We start from the raw sequence: 16613 nt of genomic DNA, 5'->3' as shown, positions 1-16613 counted from the left end.
TTGTCTCCAGGGACAATGTGTGGTCCGGCCCAGTCTGGGTTTGTCTCCAGGGACAGCGTGTGGTCTGGCCCAGTCTGGGTTTGTCTCCAGGGACAATGTGTGGTCCGGCCCAACTGGGTTTGTCTCCAGGGACAGCGTGTGGTCACCCAGTCTGGTGAGTTTGTCTCCAGGGACAATGTGTGGTCCGGCCCACTGGGTTTGTCTCCAGGGACAGTGTGGTCTGGCCCAGGCTGGGTTTGTCTCCAGGGACAATGTGTGGTCCGGTCCAGTCTGGGTTTGTCTCCAGGGACCGCGTGTGGTCCGGCCCGGTCTGGGTTTGTCTCCAGGGACAGTGTGTGGCCTGTCAGTCTGGGGTTGTCTCCAGGGACAGTGTGTGGTCCTATCCAGTCTGGGTTTGTCTCCAGGGACAGTGTGTGGTCCTGTCCAGTCTGGGTTTGTCTCCAGGGACAATGTGTGGTCCGACCCAGTCTGGGTTTGTCTCCAGGGACAGTGTGTGTCCACCCAGTCTGGGCTTGTCTCCAGGGACAGTGTGTGGTCCGACCCACTCTGGGTTTGTCTCCAGCGACAGTGTGTGGTCCTGTCCAGTCTGGGGTTGTCTCCAGGGACAGTGTGTGGTCCTGTCCAGTCTGGGTTTGTCTCCAGGGACAATGTGTGGTCCGGTCCAGTCTGGGTTTGTATCCAGGGACAGTGTGTGGTCTGGTCCAGTCTGGGGTTGTCTCCAGGGACAGTGTGTGGTCCTGTCCAGTCTGGGTTTGTCTCCAGGGACAATGTGTGGTCCGGTCCAGTCTGGGTTTGTATCCAGGGACAATGTGTGGTCTGGTCCAGTCTGGGTTTGTCTCCAGGGACAGTGTGTGGTCCGGTCCAGTCTGGGTTTGTCTCCAGGGACAATGTGTGGTTCGGCCCAGTCTGGGTTTGTCTCCAGGGACAGTGTGTGGTCCGGTCCAGTCTGGGTTTGTCTCCAGGGACAATGTGTGGTCCGACCAAGTCTGGGTTTGTCTCCAGGGACAATGTGTGGTCCGACCAAGTCTGGGTTTGTCTACAGGGACAATGTGTGGTCCTGTCCAGTCTGGGTTTGTCTCCAGGGACAATGTGTGGTCCGGCCCAGTCTGAGTTTGTCTCCAGGGACAATGTGTGGTCCGGCCCAGTCTGGGTTTGTCTCCAGGGACAGTGTGTGGTCTGGCCCAGGCTGGGTTTGTCTCCAGGGACAATGTGTGGTCCGGTCCAGTCTGGGTTTGTCTCCAGGGACAACTAATGGTCCGGCCCGGTCTGGGTTTGTCTCCAGGGACAATGTGTGGTCCTGTCCAGTCTGGGTTTGTCTCCAGGGACAGTGTGTGGTCCTGTCCAGTCTGGGGTTGTCTCCAGGGACAGTGTGTGGTCCTATCCAGTCTGGGTTTGTCTCCAGGGACAGTGTGTGGTCCTGTCCAGTCTGGGTTTGTCTCCAGGGACAATGTGTGGTCCGACCCAGTCTGGGTTTGTCTCCAGGGACAGTGTGTGGTCCGACCCAGTCTGGGCTTGTCTCCAGGGACAGTGTGTGGTCCGACCCACTCTGGGTTTGTCTCCAGCGACAGTGTGTGGTCCTGTCCAGTCTGGGGTTGTCTCCAGGGACAGTGTGTGGTCCTGTCCAGTCTGGGTTTGTCTCCAGGGACAATGTGTGGTCCGGTCCAGTCTGGGTTTGTATCCAGGGACAGTGTGTGGTCTGGTCCAGTCTGGGGTTGTCTCCAGGGACAGTGTGTGGTCCTGTCCAGTCTGGGTTTGTCTCCAGGGACAATGTGTGGTCCGGTCCAGTCTGGGTTTGTATCCAGGGACAATGTGTGGTCTGGTCCAGTCTGGGTTTGTCTCCAGGGACAGTGTGTGGTCCGGTCCAGTCTGGGTTTGTCTCCAGGGACAATGTGTGGTTCGGCCCAGTCTGGGTTTGTCTCCAGGGACAGTGTGTGGTCCGGTCCAGTCTGGGTTTGTCTCCAGGGACAATGTGTGGTCCGACCAAGTCTGGGTTTGTCTACAGGGACAATGTGTGGTCCTGTCCAGTCTGGGTTTGTCTCCAGGGACAATGTGTGGTCCTGTCCAGTCTGGGTTTGTCTCCAGGGACAGTGTGTGGTCCGACCCACTCTGGGTTTGTCTCCAGGGACAGTGTGTGGTCCAGTCTGGGTTTGTCTCCAGGGACAGTGTGTGGTCCAGTCTGGGTTTGTCTCCAGGGACAGTGTGTGGTCCGACCCAGTCTGGGTTTGTCTCCAGGGACAGTGTGTGGTCTGGCCCAGTCTGGGTTTGTCTCCAGGGACAATGTGTGGTCCGGCCCAGTCTGGGTTTGTCTCCAGGGACAATGTGTGGTCCGGCCCAGTCTGGGTTTGTCTCCAGGGACAGTGTGTGGTCTGGCCCAGGCTGGGTTTGTCTCCAGGGACAATGTGTGGTCCGGTCCAGTCTGTGTTTGTCTCCAGGGACCGCGTGTGGTCTGGCCCGGTCTGGGTTTGTCTCCAGGGACAATGTGTGGTCCTGTCCAGTCTGGGTTTGTCTCCAGGGACAGTGTGTGGTCCTGTCCAGTCTGGGGTTGTCTCCAGGGACAGTGTGTGGTCCTATCCAGTCTGGGTTTGTCTCCAGGGACAGTGTGTGGTCCTGTCCAGTCTGGGTTTGTCTCCAGGGACAATGTGTGGTCCGACCCAGTCTGGGTTTGTCTCCAGGGACAGTGTGTGGTCCGACCCAGTCTGGGCTTGTCTCCAGGGACAGTGTGTGGTCCGACCCACTCTGGGTTTGTCTCCAGCGACAGTGTGTGGTCCTGTCCAGTCTGGGGTTGTCTCCAGGGACAGTGTGTGGTCCTGTCCAGTCTGGGTTTGTCTCCAGGGACAATGTGTGGTCCGGTCCAGTCTGGGTTTGTATCCAGGGACAATGTGTGGTCTGGTCCAGTCTGGGTTTGTCTCCAGGGACAGTGTGTGGTCCGGTCCAGTCTGGGTTTGTCTCCAGGGACAATGTGTGGTTCGGCCCAGTCTGGGTTTGTCTCCAGGGACAGTGTGTGGTCCGGTCCAGTCTGGGTTTGTCTCCAGGGACAATGTGTGGTCCGACCAAGTCTGGGTTTGTCTCCAGGGACAATGTGTGGTCCGACCAAGTCTGGGTTTGTCTACAGGGACAATGTGTTGTCTGGCCCAGTCTGGGTTTGTCTCCAGGGACAGTGTGTGGTCCGGCCCAGTCTGGGTTTGTCTCCAGGGACAATGTGTGGTCTGGTCCAGTCTGGGTTTGTCTCCAGGGACAGTGTGGTGCGACCCAGTCTGGGTTTGTCTCCAGGGACAATGTGTGGTCTGGTCCATTCTGGGTTTGTCTCCAGGGACAGTGTGGTGCGACCCAGTCTGGGTTTGTCTCCGGGGACAATGTGTGGTCTGGTCCAGTCTGGGTTTGTCTCCAGGGACAGTGTGGTGCGACCCAGTCTGGGTTTGTCTCCAGGGACAATGTGTGGTCTGGTCCAGTCTGGGTTTGTCTCCAGGGACAATGTGTGGTCCGGTCCAGTCTGGGTTTGTCTCCAGGGACAGTGTGTGGTCCGGCCCAGTCTGGGTTTGTCTCCAGGGACAATGTGTGGTCTGGTCCAGTCTGGGTTTGTCTCCAGGGACAGTGTGGTGCGACCCAGTCTGGGTTTGTCTCCAGGGACAATGTGTGGTCTGGTCCAGTCTGGGTTTGTCTCCAGGGACAATGTGTGGTCCGGTCCAGTCTGGGTTTGTCTCCAGGGACAGCGTGTGGTTTGGTCAAGTCTGGGTTTGTCTCCAGGGACAGTGTGTGGTCCGGTCCAGTCTGGGTTTGTCTCCAGGGACAATGTGTGGTCCGGTCCAGTCTGGGTTTGTCTCCAGGGACAGTGTGTGGTCCGGCCCAGTCTGGGTTTGTCTACAGTAGCAGTTTAACCATGACCATAAACTAGGTGATAGTGGAAACAAGCCAACTAACTACTGTGTTGAGGCAGTTTATCCATGACCATAAACTAGGTGATAGTGGAAAAGAAACCAACTAACTACTGTGTTGAGGCAGTTTAACCATAAACTAGGTGATAGTGGAAACAAACCAAGTAACTACTGTGTTGAGGCAGTTTAACCATGACCATAAACTAGGTGATAGTGGAAACAAGCCAACTAACTACTGTGTTGAGGCAGTTTCACCATAAACTAGGTGATAGTGGAAACAAACCAACTAACTACTGTGTTGAGGCAGTTTAACCATAAACTAGGTGATAGTGGAAACAAGCCAACTAACTACTGTGTTGAGGCAGTTTCACCATAAACTAGGTGATAGTGGAAACAAGCCAACTAACTACTGTGTTGAGGCAGTTTCACCATAAACTAGGTGATAGTGGAAACAAACCAACTAACTACTGTGTTGAGGCAGTTTAACCATAAACTAGGTGATAGTGGAAACAAGCCAACTAACTACTGTGTTGAGGCAGTTTCACCATAAACTAGGTGATAGTGGAAACAAGCCAACTAATTACTGTGTTGAGGCAGTGTCACCATAAACTAGGTGATAGTGGAAACAAACCAACTAACTACTGTGTTGAGGCAGTGTCACCATAAACTAGGTGATAGTGGAAACAAGCCAACTAACTACTGTGTTGAGGCAGTTTCACCATAAACTAGGTGATAGTGGAAACAAGCCAACTAACTACTGTGTTGAGGCAGTGTCACCATAAACTAGGTGATAGTGGAAACAAGCCAACTAACTACTGTGTTGAGGCAGTGTCACCATAAACTAGGTGATAGTGGAAACAAACTGACGCCAGACTCTCCCCACCTTAGCTTGCATCCAGCCTACACTTTTTCAGAAACTCTTTTATCTTCACAGTTCAGTTATGGGTCACATCAATATAATACACTAAACTCACTGTTTTCAACATTTTACATGACAATTTAATCATTTAGCAGACACTCATATCCAGAGCATCTTATAGACAGTACCATTCAGTTTAGTAGATAAACAACCACATATCACAGTCAAGATCAAAGCATGGCTCATTACTTCTGTTCTGTGTTGAATTGGGAAAAAAAAAACTTTATTGATCCACAGAGGGTAAACGTGATCACCTTGTCTAATGTCTTGTCAGGAGGTGCTATCCTGGTGTCTCCTCCTAAGATGGAGGCTAACGGCTGGGCGAAGAGAAATGAACCTCCGTTGGGTAAAACCCGTTCCCCATTGAAACACCTCTCTCTGGCCGAGCCACAACGAGCAGCCAGACAGGTAACATTCTACACCACTGGATATTGGGATAGTTGGGTAGAGCTTCTCCTTGGTGAGAAGATACATCTTGTAGTATTTATAGGCTTCTCCTTGGTGAGAAGATTCATCTTGTAGTATTTATAGGCTTCTCCTTGGTGAGAAGATTCATCTTGTAGTATTTATAGGCTTCTCCTTGGTGAGAAGATAGATCTTGTAGTATTTATAGGCTTCTCCTTGGTGAGAAGATTCATCTTGTAGTATTTATAGGCTTCTCCTTGGTGAGAAGATAGATCTTGTAGTATTTATAGGCTTCTCCTTGGTGAGAAGATACATCTTGTAGTATTTATAGGCTTCTCCTTGGTGAGAAGATACATCTTGTAGTATTTATAGGCTTCTCCTTGGTGAGAAGATAGATCTTGTAGTATTTATAGGCTTCTCCTTGGTGAGAAGATAGATCTTGTAGTATTTATAGGCTTCTCCTTGGTGAGAAGATAGATCTTGTAGTATTTATAGGCTTCTCCTTGGTGAGAAGATTCATCTTGTAGTATTTATAGGCTTCTCCTTGGTGAGAAGATAGATCTTGTAGTATTTATAGGCTTCTCCTTGGTGAGAAGATAGATCTTGTAGTATTTATAGGCTTCTCCTTGGTGAGAAGATTCATCTTGTAGTATTTATAGGCTTCTCCTTGGTGAGAAGATAGATCTTGTAGTATTTATAGGCTTCTCCTTGGTGAGAAGATGCATCTTGTAGTATTTATAGGCTTCTCCTTGGTGAGAAGATGCATCTTGTAGTATTTATAGGCTTCTCCTTGGTGAGAAGATGCATCTTGTAGTATTTATAGGCTTCTCCTTGGTGAGAAGATTCATCTTGTAGTATTTATAGGCTTCTCCTTGGACAGAAGATAGATCTTGTAGTATTTATAGGCTTCTCCTTGGTGAGAAGATGCATCTTGTAGTATTTATAGGCTTCTCCTTGGTGAGAAGATACATCTTGTAGTATTTATAGGCTTCTCCTTGGACAGAAGATAGATCTTGTAGTATTTATAGGCTTCTCCTTGGTGAGAAGATGCATCTTGTAGTATTTATAGGCTTCTCCTTGGTGAGAAGATACATCTTGTAGTATTTATAGGCTTCTCCTTGGTGAGAAGATACATCTTGTAGTATTTATAGGCTTCTCCTTGGTGAGAAGATACATCTTGTAGTATTTATAGGTTTCTCCTTGGTGAGAAGATACATTTTGTAGTATTTATAGGCTTCTCCTTGGTGAGAAGATACATCTTGTAGTATTTATAGGCTTCTCCTTGGTGAGAAGATACATCTTGTAGTATTTATAGGCAGGGTTACTGTAAAAAGACGTTGTGATAACTGCTGTGCTGATTTCAAAAAAGCTTTATAAATTGATTGATTGATTGTATTTGCTAGTGTTTCGACTAAGATAAGGACATTGTCCCGGGCTGGTTGTAATGCCTATGTCTTGTTAATGCTATCTGTTATAGGTTCCTCTAGTCTGGTTAGTTAGTGAATCTAGGGGCGGCAGGGTAGCCTAGTGGTTAGAGCGTTGGACAGCGTAACCTGCTGTTCCTAGACCAGTTAACCCGCTGTTCCTAGACCAGTTAACCCGCTGTTCCGAGACCAGTTAACCCACTGTTCCTAGACCAGTTAACCCGCTGTTCCTAGACCAGTTAACCCACTGTTCCTAGACCAGTTAACCCGCTGTTCCTAGACCAGTTAACCCACTGTTCCTAGACCAGTTAACCCACTGTTCCTAGACCAGTTAACCCACTGTTCCTAGACCAGTTAACCCACTGTTCCTAGACCAGTTAACCCTAGGCCGTAATTGAAAATAAGATATTTTTCTTAACTGACTTGCCTGGTTAAATAAAGGTAAAATAAATAAATAAAATCTTATGTTGTGTCTCGATCAGAATGAGGAGCGGAATCAGCCCCAGTCCTCTCCTGCAGCAGGGGTGACTACTGTGGACCCCCTCCCCCTGAGAGAAGACTCCTGGTTGGGGGAGACCTCTCCGGACAACCCCCCTGATCCTCCACCGGAGGCCAAACCCTCCCGTAAACGCACTACCAGCAGACAACCCGACGCCGCCGTTCCGGCACCTGTTAACCGCATCCAGGGGACGCTCAGAGACCCAGAGTTCCAACATAACGGTACCTGTCCTGAGGACCTCACTGGTACCTACTGTAGTACTGTCTGTCATAATGGTACCTGTCCTGAGGACCTCACTGGTACCTACTGTAGTACTGTCTGTCATAATGGTAACTGTCCTGAGGACCTCACTGGTACCTACTGTAGTACTGTCTGTCATAATGGTACCTGTCCTGAGGACCTCACTGGTACCTACTGTAGTACTGTCTGTCATAATGGTACCTGTCCTGAGGACCTCACTGGTACCTACTGTAGTACTGTCTGTCATAATGGTAACTGTCCTGAGGACCTCACTGGTACCTACTGTAGTACTGTCTGTCATAATGGTAACTGTCCTGAGGACCTCACTGGTACCTACTGTAGTACTGTCTGTCATAATGGTAACTGTCCTGAGGACCTCACTGGTACCTACTGTAGTAGTGTGGTACTGTAGTAGTGTGGTACTGTAGTAGTGGGGTACTGTAGTAGTGTGGTACTGTCTGTCATAACGGTACCTGTCCTGAGGACCTCCCTGGTACCTACTGTCTGTCATAACGGTACCTGTCCTGAGGACCTCCCTGGTACCTACTGTCTGTCATAACGGTACCTGTCCTGAGGACCTCACTGGTACCTACTGTCTGTCATAACGGTACCTGTCCTGAGGACCACACTGGTACAGTAGGTACTGTCTGTCATAATGGTACCTGTCCTGAGGACCACACTGGTACAGTAGGTACTGTCTGTCATAATGGTACCTGTCCTGAGGACCTACTGTCTGCCATAACGGTACCTGTCCTGAGGACCTCACTGGTACCTACTGTCTGTCATAACGGTACCTGTCCTGAGGACCTCACTGGTACGTACTGTCTGTCATAACGGTACCTGTCCTGAGGACCTCACTGGTACCTACTGTCTGTCATAACGGTACCTGTCCTGAGGACCACACTGGTACAGTAGGTACTGTCTGTCATAACGGTACCTGTCCTGAGGACCTCACTGGTACCTACTGTCTGTCATAACGGTACCTGTCCTGAGGACCTCACTGGTACCTACTGTCTGTCATAACGGTACCTGTCCTGAGGACCTCACTGGTACCTACTGTCTGTCATAACGGTACCTGTCCTGAGGACCACACTGGTACAGTAGGTACCGTCTGTCATAACGGTACCTGTCCTGAGGACCTCACTGGTACCTACTGTCTGTCATAACGGTACCTGTCCTGAGGACCTCACTGGTACCTACTGTCTGTCATAACGGTACCTGTCCTGAGGACCTCCCTGGTACAGTAGGTACTGTCTGTCATAACGGTAACTGTCCTGAGGACCTCCCTGGTACCTACTGTCTGTCATAACGGTACCTGTCCTGAGGACCTCCCTGGTACCTACTGTCTGTCATAACGGTACCTGTCCTGAGGACCTCCCTGGTACCTACTGTAGTACTGTCTGTCATAACGGTACCTGTCCTGAGGACCACATTGGTACAGTAGGTACTGTCTGTCATAATGGTAACTGTCCTGAGGACCTCACTGGTACCTACTGTAGTGTGGTACTGTAGTAGTGTGGTACTTTAGTAGTGTGGTACTGTAGTAGTAGTGTGGTACTGTAGTAGTAGTGTGGTACTGTAGTAGTAGTGTGGTACTGTAGTAGTGTGGTACTGTAGTAGTGTGGTACTGTAGTAGTGTGGTACTGTAGTAGTGTGGTACTGTTGTGGTACTGTAGTAGTAGTGTGGTGCTGTAGTAGTGTGGTACTGTAGTAGTGGGGTAGTGTGGTACTGTAGTAGTGTGGTACTGTAGTAGTGTGGTACTGTAGTAGTGTGGTACTGTAGTGGTGTGGTACTGTAGTAGTAGTGTGGTACTGTAGTAGTGTGGTACTGTAGTAGTGTGGTACTGTAGTAGTGTGGTACTGTAGTAGTGTAGTGGTGTGGTACTGTAGTAGTGTGGTACTGTAGTAGTGTGGTATTGTGGTACTGTAGTAGTGTGGTACTGTAGTAGTGTGGTACTGTAGTAGTGTGGTACTGTAGTAGTGTAGTGGTGTGGTACTGTAGTAGTAGTGTGGTATTGTGGTACTGTAGTAGTGTGGTACTGTAGTAGTGTAGTGGTGTGGTACTGTAGTAGTGTGGTATTGTGGTACTGTAGTAGTGTGGTATTGTGGTACTGTAGTAGTGTGGTACTGTAGTAGTGTGGTACTGTAGTAGTGTGGTAGTGTGGTACTGTAGTAGTGTGGTAGTGTGGTACTGTAGTAGTGTGGTACTGTAGTAGTGTGGTACTGTAGTAGTGTGGTAGTGTGGTACTGTAGTAGTGTAGTGGTTTGGTACTGTAGTAGTGGTGTGGTACTGTAGTAGTAGTGTGGTACTGTAGTAGTGTGGTACTGTAGTAGTAGTGTGGTACTGTAGTGGTGTGGTACTGTAGTAGTGGTGTGGTACTGTAGTAGTAGTGTGGTACTGTAGTGTGGTACTGTAGTGGTGTGGTACTGTAGTAGTAGTGTGGTACTGTAGTAGTGGTGTGGTACTGTAGTAGTAGTGTGGTACTGTAGTAGTGTGGTACTGTAGTAGTAGTGTGGTACTGTAGTGGTGTGGTACTGTAGTAGTAGTGTGGTACTGTAGTAGTGTGGTACTGTAGTAGTGGTGTGGTACTGTAGTAGTAGTGTGGTACTGTAGTAGTGTGGTACTGTAGTAGTAGTGTGGTACTGTAGTGGTGTGGTACTGTAGTAGTAGTGTGGTACTGTAGTAGTGTGGTACTGTCTGTCTACGAACAGCATCAGCAGTTGAACTTCACATCTACATTTCCTTGGTTTTTGACTGATCAAACCACTTTTCCATTACTGGCATATGGGATGCTGTATCTGCGTCTTTAGTTCAACCTGTGTGACGTTGTCCCATCACATCATCACCCAAATAGTTATGGGCCAATAAAAACTCTGCATTGCCTCATCAAAGACAGTTTACGAGACTTAAACACTCATATAAATGTGACAATGAGTGTCATTTACCGTTGATGGGAGGTGTGTGTGTGTCAGGTTTCCGCCACCTCTACAGTATATAGGTCAGTCTGTTTGACTGAGTCCCTATGGGGTGGGGTCTCTCTCTCTCTCTCTCTCTCTCTCTACTGCTGAGACATCTTTACAGTTTGTGGCTTTTCTCAGCATATTCTACTGTTGCATAACAACACCTGGTCCCAGATCTGTTGTAGTCCGCTCCTCGTTCCTTCCCGCCAGCCCAGATATTGTCTAGTGTTGTAGTTCCTCGCTGCTTCTTTCTCCTCTGGACAAAAGATACAGAAGTCGATGCCAGGGTATCACAATTGGGGGAATTCCCTTTCTCTCTCCCAGAGTCCTCACCTCTTTCTATTCCTCACGTCTCCCTCCATTCCTGACTCCACTCCAGAACCCCCCCCCATTCAGTTTATTTTCAGAATAATAGGCCTTCACCTGGGGTAGAAACACCTGGGGTAGAAACACCTGAGGTAGAAACACCTGAGGTAGAAACACCTGAGGTAGAAACACCTGAGGTAGAAACACCTGGGGTAGAAACACCTGGGGTAGAAACACCTGGGGTAGAAACACCTGAGGGTAGAAACACCTGAGGTAGAAACACCTGAGGTAGAAACACCTGGGGTAGAAAGACCTGTGGTAGAAAGACCTGTGGTAGAAACACCTGAGGTAGAAACACCTGGGGTAGAAACACCTGGGGTAGAAACACCTGGGGTAGAAACACCTGGGGTAGAAAGACCTGGGGTAGAAAGACCTGTGGTAGAAAGACCTGGGGTAGAAACACCTGTGGTAGAAAGACCTGGGGTAGAAACACCTGGGGTAGAAACACCTGGGGTAGAAACACCTGGGGTAGAGACACCTGGGGTAGAAACACCTGGGGTAGAAACACCTGGGGTAGAAACACCTGGGGTAGAGACACCTGGGATAAGAAGCACCGGAGGTAGAAACTACTATGGAGTTGATTGGAAGGCAACAGGCTATAACTGCAGCAGTATTGTGCATCATGTGTAATAACATGGAACTCTAAAATGTACTGTTATCTAGACATTTACATGTAACCCATAAACAACAACAACTAACAGAACAGGCGTCCATTGTCTTCTCTACTCTAGGTAATTTAGGCCTGAGGACGTCTGAGCTGCTGCTGTGTCCTGGTGGTGGCTGTGGAACTGATGATGAAGGTAAATTAGCAGTAACACGCTTCCTCACATTAGTCTGATAATGAAGGTAATGTAGCAGTAACAAGCTTCTTCACATTAGTCTGATAATGAAGGTAATGTAGCAGTAACAAGCTTCCTCACATTAGTCTGATAATGACGGTAATGTAGCAGTAACAAGCTTCTTCACATTAGTCTGATAATGAAGGTAATGTAGCAGTAACACGCTTCCTCACATTAGTCTGATAATGAAGGTAATGTAGCAGTAACACGCTGATAATGAAGGTAATGTAGCAGTAACAAGCTTCCTCACATTAGTCTGATAATGAAGGTAATGTAGCAGCAACAAGCTTCCTCACATTAGTCTGATAATGAAGGTAATGTAGCAGTAACAAGCTTCTTCACATTAGTCTGATAATGAAGGTAATGTAGCAGTAACAAGCTTCCTCACATTAGTCTGATAATGAAGGTAATGTAGCAGTAACAAGCTTCTTCACATTAGTCTGATAATGAAGGTAATGTAGCAGTAACAAGCTTCCTCACATTAGTCTGATAATGAAGGTAATGTAGCAGTAACAAGCTTCTTCACATTAGTCTGATAATGAAGGTAATGTAGCAGTAACACGCTTCTTCACATTAGTCTGATAATGAAGGTAATGTAGCAGTAACACGCTTCCTCACATTAGTCTGATAATGAAGGTAATGTAGCAGTAACAAGCTTCTTCACATTAGTCTGATAATGAAGGTAATGTAGCAGTAACACGCTTCTTCACATTAGTCTGATAATGAAGGTAATGTAGAGTAACACGCTTCCTCAGTCTGATAATGAAGGTAATGTAGCAGTAACAAGCTTCTTCACATTAGTCTGATAATGAAGGTAATGTAGCAGTAACACGCTTCCTCACATTAGTCTGATAATGAAGGTAATGTAGCAGTAACACGCTTCTTCACATTAGTCTGATAATGAAGGTAATGTAGCAGTAACACGCTTCTTCACATTAGTCTGATAACATGTACATTTTCTGGTTCATTTAGAAACCTAAACTTAGATATGTGTTTTTGGTTGTTGAATCAATTAGACGATGCCCATTTCAGGCTTATAAATATATATATTTGATTTTTTTATCTGGCTAACTCCTTTATCCTGGTTTGTAGTAGACCCCTCTGGTGTCCTGGACTTCTGGATAAGTTAAAGCTCAGTTTATCACAAGTAGACTAACAAGGCTGATGTTGGTCTTCAGTGTTAAAGGCAGGCTTAGGGGTCATTTCAGTGTTAGTCAGGCTTAGGGGTCATTTCAGTGTTAAAGGCAGGCTTAAGGGTAATTTCAGTGTTAAAGTCAGGCTTATGGGTAATTTCAGTGTTAAAGTCAGGCTTAGAGGTAATTTCAGTGTTAAAGGCAGGCTTAGGGGTCATTTCAGTGTTAAAGTCAGGCTTAGAGGTCATTTCAGTGTTAAAGTCAGGCTTAGGGGTCATTTCAGTGTTAAAGTCAGGCTTAGGGGTCATTTCAGTGTTAAAGTCAGGCTTAGGGGTCATTTCAGTGTTAAAGGCAGGCTTAGGGGTCATTTCAGTGTTAAAGGCAGGCTTAGGGGTTATTTCAGTGTTAAAGGCAGGCTTAGGGGTCATTTCAGTGTTAGTCAGGCTTAGGGGTCATTTCAGTGTTAAAGTCAGGCTTAGGGGTTATTTCAGTGTTAAAGGCAGGCTTAGGGGTCATTTCAGTGTTAGTCAGGCTTAGGGGTCATTTCAGTGTTAAAGTCTTGATACAAGGGAAGTGAAACTAAATAAAATGAGACATTTGCTCCAATATCTCCATGACATAAAACATAAAGGATAGCTGAGGTTCTAAATATTTGGGAGTCACTCTCTCCCCGACCTGGCTAACCTCTGACCCCTGACCCTTGGTGACCCTCCAGATGACAGGATGTCCCAGATCTCATCCAGGTCAGCAGCGTCCTGCTCTATGGCCTCCCAGGTCCTGGACCGAGCCCAGAGGAGGAAGGACCACTTCTGGGGGAAGAGATAACAGGAAGCACTGCCCCCCCTCACATTGCATTCCAAATGGAACCCTATTCCCTATGTAGTGCACTACTGTTAAGAGGAGGAAGGATGACTTCTGGGGGAAGAGATAACAGGAAGCACTGCCCCCCCCTCACAGTGCATTCCAAATGGAACCCTATTCCCTATGTAGTGCACTACTGTGAAGAGGAGGAAGGATGACTTCTGGGGGAAGAGATAACAGGAAGCACTGACCCCCCCCCCCCCCCCTCACACTGCATTCCAAATGGAACCCTATTCCCTATGTAGTGCACTACTGTTAAGAGGAGGAAGGATGACTTCTGGGGGAAGAGATAACAGGAAGCACTGACACCCCCCCCCCCTCCCCCTCACACTGCATTCCAAATGGAACCCTATTCCCTATGTAGTGCACTACTGTTAAGAGGAGGAAGGAGGACTTCTGGGGGAAGAGATAACAGGAAGCACTGACCCCCCCCCCCTCACAATGCACACCAGACTACTAGACTGAATCTGGGTTTATATAACCAGTGTCCAGACTACTAGACTGAATCTGGGTTTATATAACCAGACTACTAGACTGAATCTGTGTTTATATAACCAGACTACTAGACTGAATCTGGGTTTATATAACCAGACTACTAGACTGAATCTGGGTTTATATAACCAGACTACTAGACTGAATCTGGGTTTATATAACCAGACTACTAGACTGAATCTGGGTTTATATAACCAGAGTGTCCAGACTACTAGACTGAATCTGGGTTTATATAACCAGAGTGTCCAGACTACAAGACTGAATCTGGGTTTATATAACCAGTGTCCAGACTACTAGACTGAATCTGGGTTTATATAACCAGACTACTAGACTGAATCTGGGTTTATATAACCAGTGTCCAGACTACTAGACTGAATCTGGGTTTATATAACCAGTGTCCAGACAACTAGACTGAATCTGGGTGTATATAACCAGAGTGTCCAGACTACTAGACTGAATCTGGGTGTATATAACCAGACTACTAGACTGAATCTGGGTTTATATAACCAGACTACTAGACTGAATCTGGGTTTATATAACCAGACTACTAGACTGAATCTGGGTTTATATAACCAGACTACTAGACTGAATCTGGGTTTATATAACCAGAGTGTCCAGACTACTAGACTGAATCTGGGTGTATATAACCAGTGTCCAGACTACTAGACTGAATCTGGGTTTATATAACCAGAGTGTCCAGACTACTAGACTGAATCTGGGTTTATATAACCAGTGTCCAGACTACTAGACTGAATCTGGGTTTATATAACCAGACTACTAGACTGAATCTGGGTTTATATAACCAGACTACTAGACTGAATCTGGGTTTATATAACCAGAGTGTCCAGACTACTAGACTGAATCTGGGTGTATATAACCAGTGTCCAGACTACTAGACTGAATCTGGGTTTATATAACCAGAGTGTCCAGACTACTAGACTGAATCTGGGTTTATATAACCAGTGTCCAGACTACTAGACTGAATCTGGGTTTATATAACCAGTGTCCAGACTACTAGACTGAATCTGGGTTTATATAACCAGACTACTAGACTGAATCTGGGTTTATATAACCAGAGTGTTTGATACCCTCCCTATTTGTATGAATTTAGTTCAGATGTTTTGTAATAATGTATTGAATGAAGTGCAAAGAACTAGGTTTGTATTTATTTTAAATTATTTTGTTTTATTATATGGAGAACCACTTTTTTATTGTAATTTATCTTTTTACTGTATTATCGATAACTTATATTTACTGTATTATCGATAACTTATCTTTACTGTATTGTCGATAACTTATATTTACTGTATTATCGATAACTTATCTTTACTGTATTGTCGATAACTTATCTTTTTACTGTATTGTCGATAACTTATCTTTACTGTATTGTCGATAACTTATCTTTTTACTGTATTGTCTAACTTATCTTTTATACTAGAGTGTTTGATAACTTATTTTTACTGAATTTAGTTCAGATAACTTTTTTTTAATGTATTGAATCGATAACTTATCTTTTATTATCTTTTTAAATTATTTTGTTTTATTATTGATAACTTATCTTTTTACTGTATTGTCGATAACTTATCTTTACTGTATTGTCGATAACTTATCTTTTTACTATATTGTCGATAACTTATCTTTTTACTGTATTATCGATAACTTATCTTTTTACTGTATTATCGATAACTTATCTTTTTACTATATTGTCGATAACTTATCTTTTTACTGTATTGTCGATAACTTATCTTTACTGTATTGTCGATAACTTATCTTTTTACTGTATTGTCGATAACTTATCTTTACTGTATTGTCGATAACTTATCTTTTTACTATATTGTCGATAACTTATCTTTTTACTGTATTGTCGATAACTTATCTTTTTACTGTATTATCGATTCTGCATTGTTCATATATTTCTTGATACACTATCCTTGTTGGAAAGTGAATTATGCACTACTACTGCTACTACGAATCAACATTGATGCAATTGAAACATGTTGTATAAGTTTGTATAAGACTGTGTGTTTGGATACAACAACTGTTGAGAGGAAATATTAAATAAATGTTGGAACAATCGGTATGCATTCAGCTGTCTCATTGACTTCCTGTACATAGAATAGCCTTTTGTAGCAATTCACTGCAATATTGTTGTTCCTTAGGTGATGGACGTGTTTCATTTAATCAACATGTGATTGACTGCTTCCCAAAATAGCACCCTAGTCCTTTAACAGAGCCTTCAGAAGATATTGGGGCGGCAGGGTAGCCTAGCGGTGAGAGTGTAGAGGCGGCAGGGTAGCCTAGCGGTTAGAGTGTTGGTACTAGTAACCGGAAGGTTGCAAGTTCAAATCCCCGAGCTGACAAGGTACAAAACTGCCCCTGAACAGGCAGTTAACCCACTGTTCCTAGGCCGTCATTGAAAATAAGAATTTGTTCTTAACTGACTTAACTAGTTAAATAAAGGTTAAAAAAAATATATATATATATTCACACCCCTTGACTTTTTCCACATTTTGTTGTCTTGCAGCGTGAGTTTAACATGGATTCAATTAAGATTTTATGTCACTGTCCCAACACACAATAAATACCCCATAATGTCATAGTA

The 16613-nt window shown here is 45.8% G+C and overlaps 1 protein-coding gene across 1 annotated transcript in view; it reads left to right on the top strand.

The window, feature by feature from the left end:
• Positions 1-15413, top strand: part of LOC115115782 (uncharacterized) — a 59269-nt gene extending 43856 nt beyond the window's left edge. Inside the window, 6 exon segments of the mRNA XM_065022076.1 lie at positions 11-154; positions 287-472; positions 4954-5199; positions 7103-7364; positions 11418-11486; positions 13374-15413. Of these exon segments, the coding sequence (XP_064878148.1) occupies positions 11-154; positions 287-472; positions 4954-5199; positions 7103-7364; positions 11418-11486; positions 13374-13483 (1017 nt within the window). The 3' untranslated portion in view covers positions 13484-15413.
• Positions 15414-16613: the final 1200 nt, after the last annotated feature.

This window comes from Oncorhynchus nerka, linkage group LG8 (assembly GCF_034236695.1).
Source record: "Oncorhynchus nerka isolate Pitt River linkage group LG8, Oner_Uvic_2.0, whole genome shotgun sequence".
Lineage (NCBI taxonomy): Eukaryota > Metazoa > Chordata > Actinopteri > Salmoniformes > Salmonidae > Oncorhynchus > Oncorhynchus nerka.
Note: the sequence above shows the minus strand (reverse complement) of the source record. Positions and strands in the feature narration are given on the sequence as shown.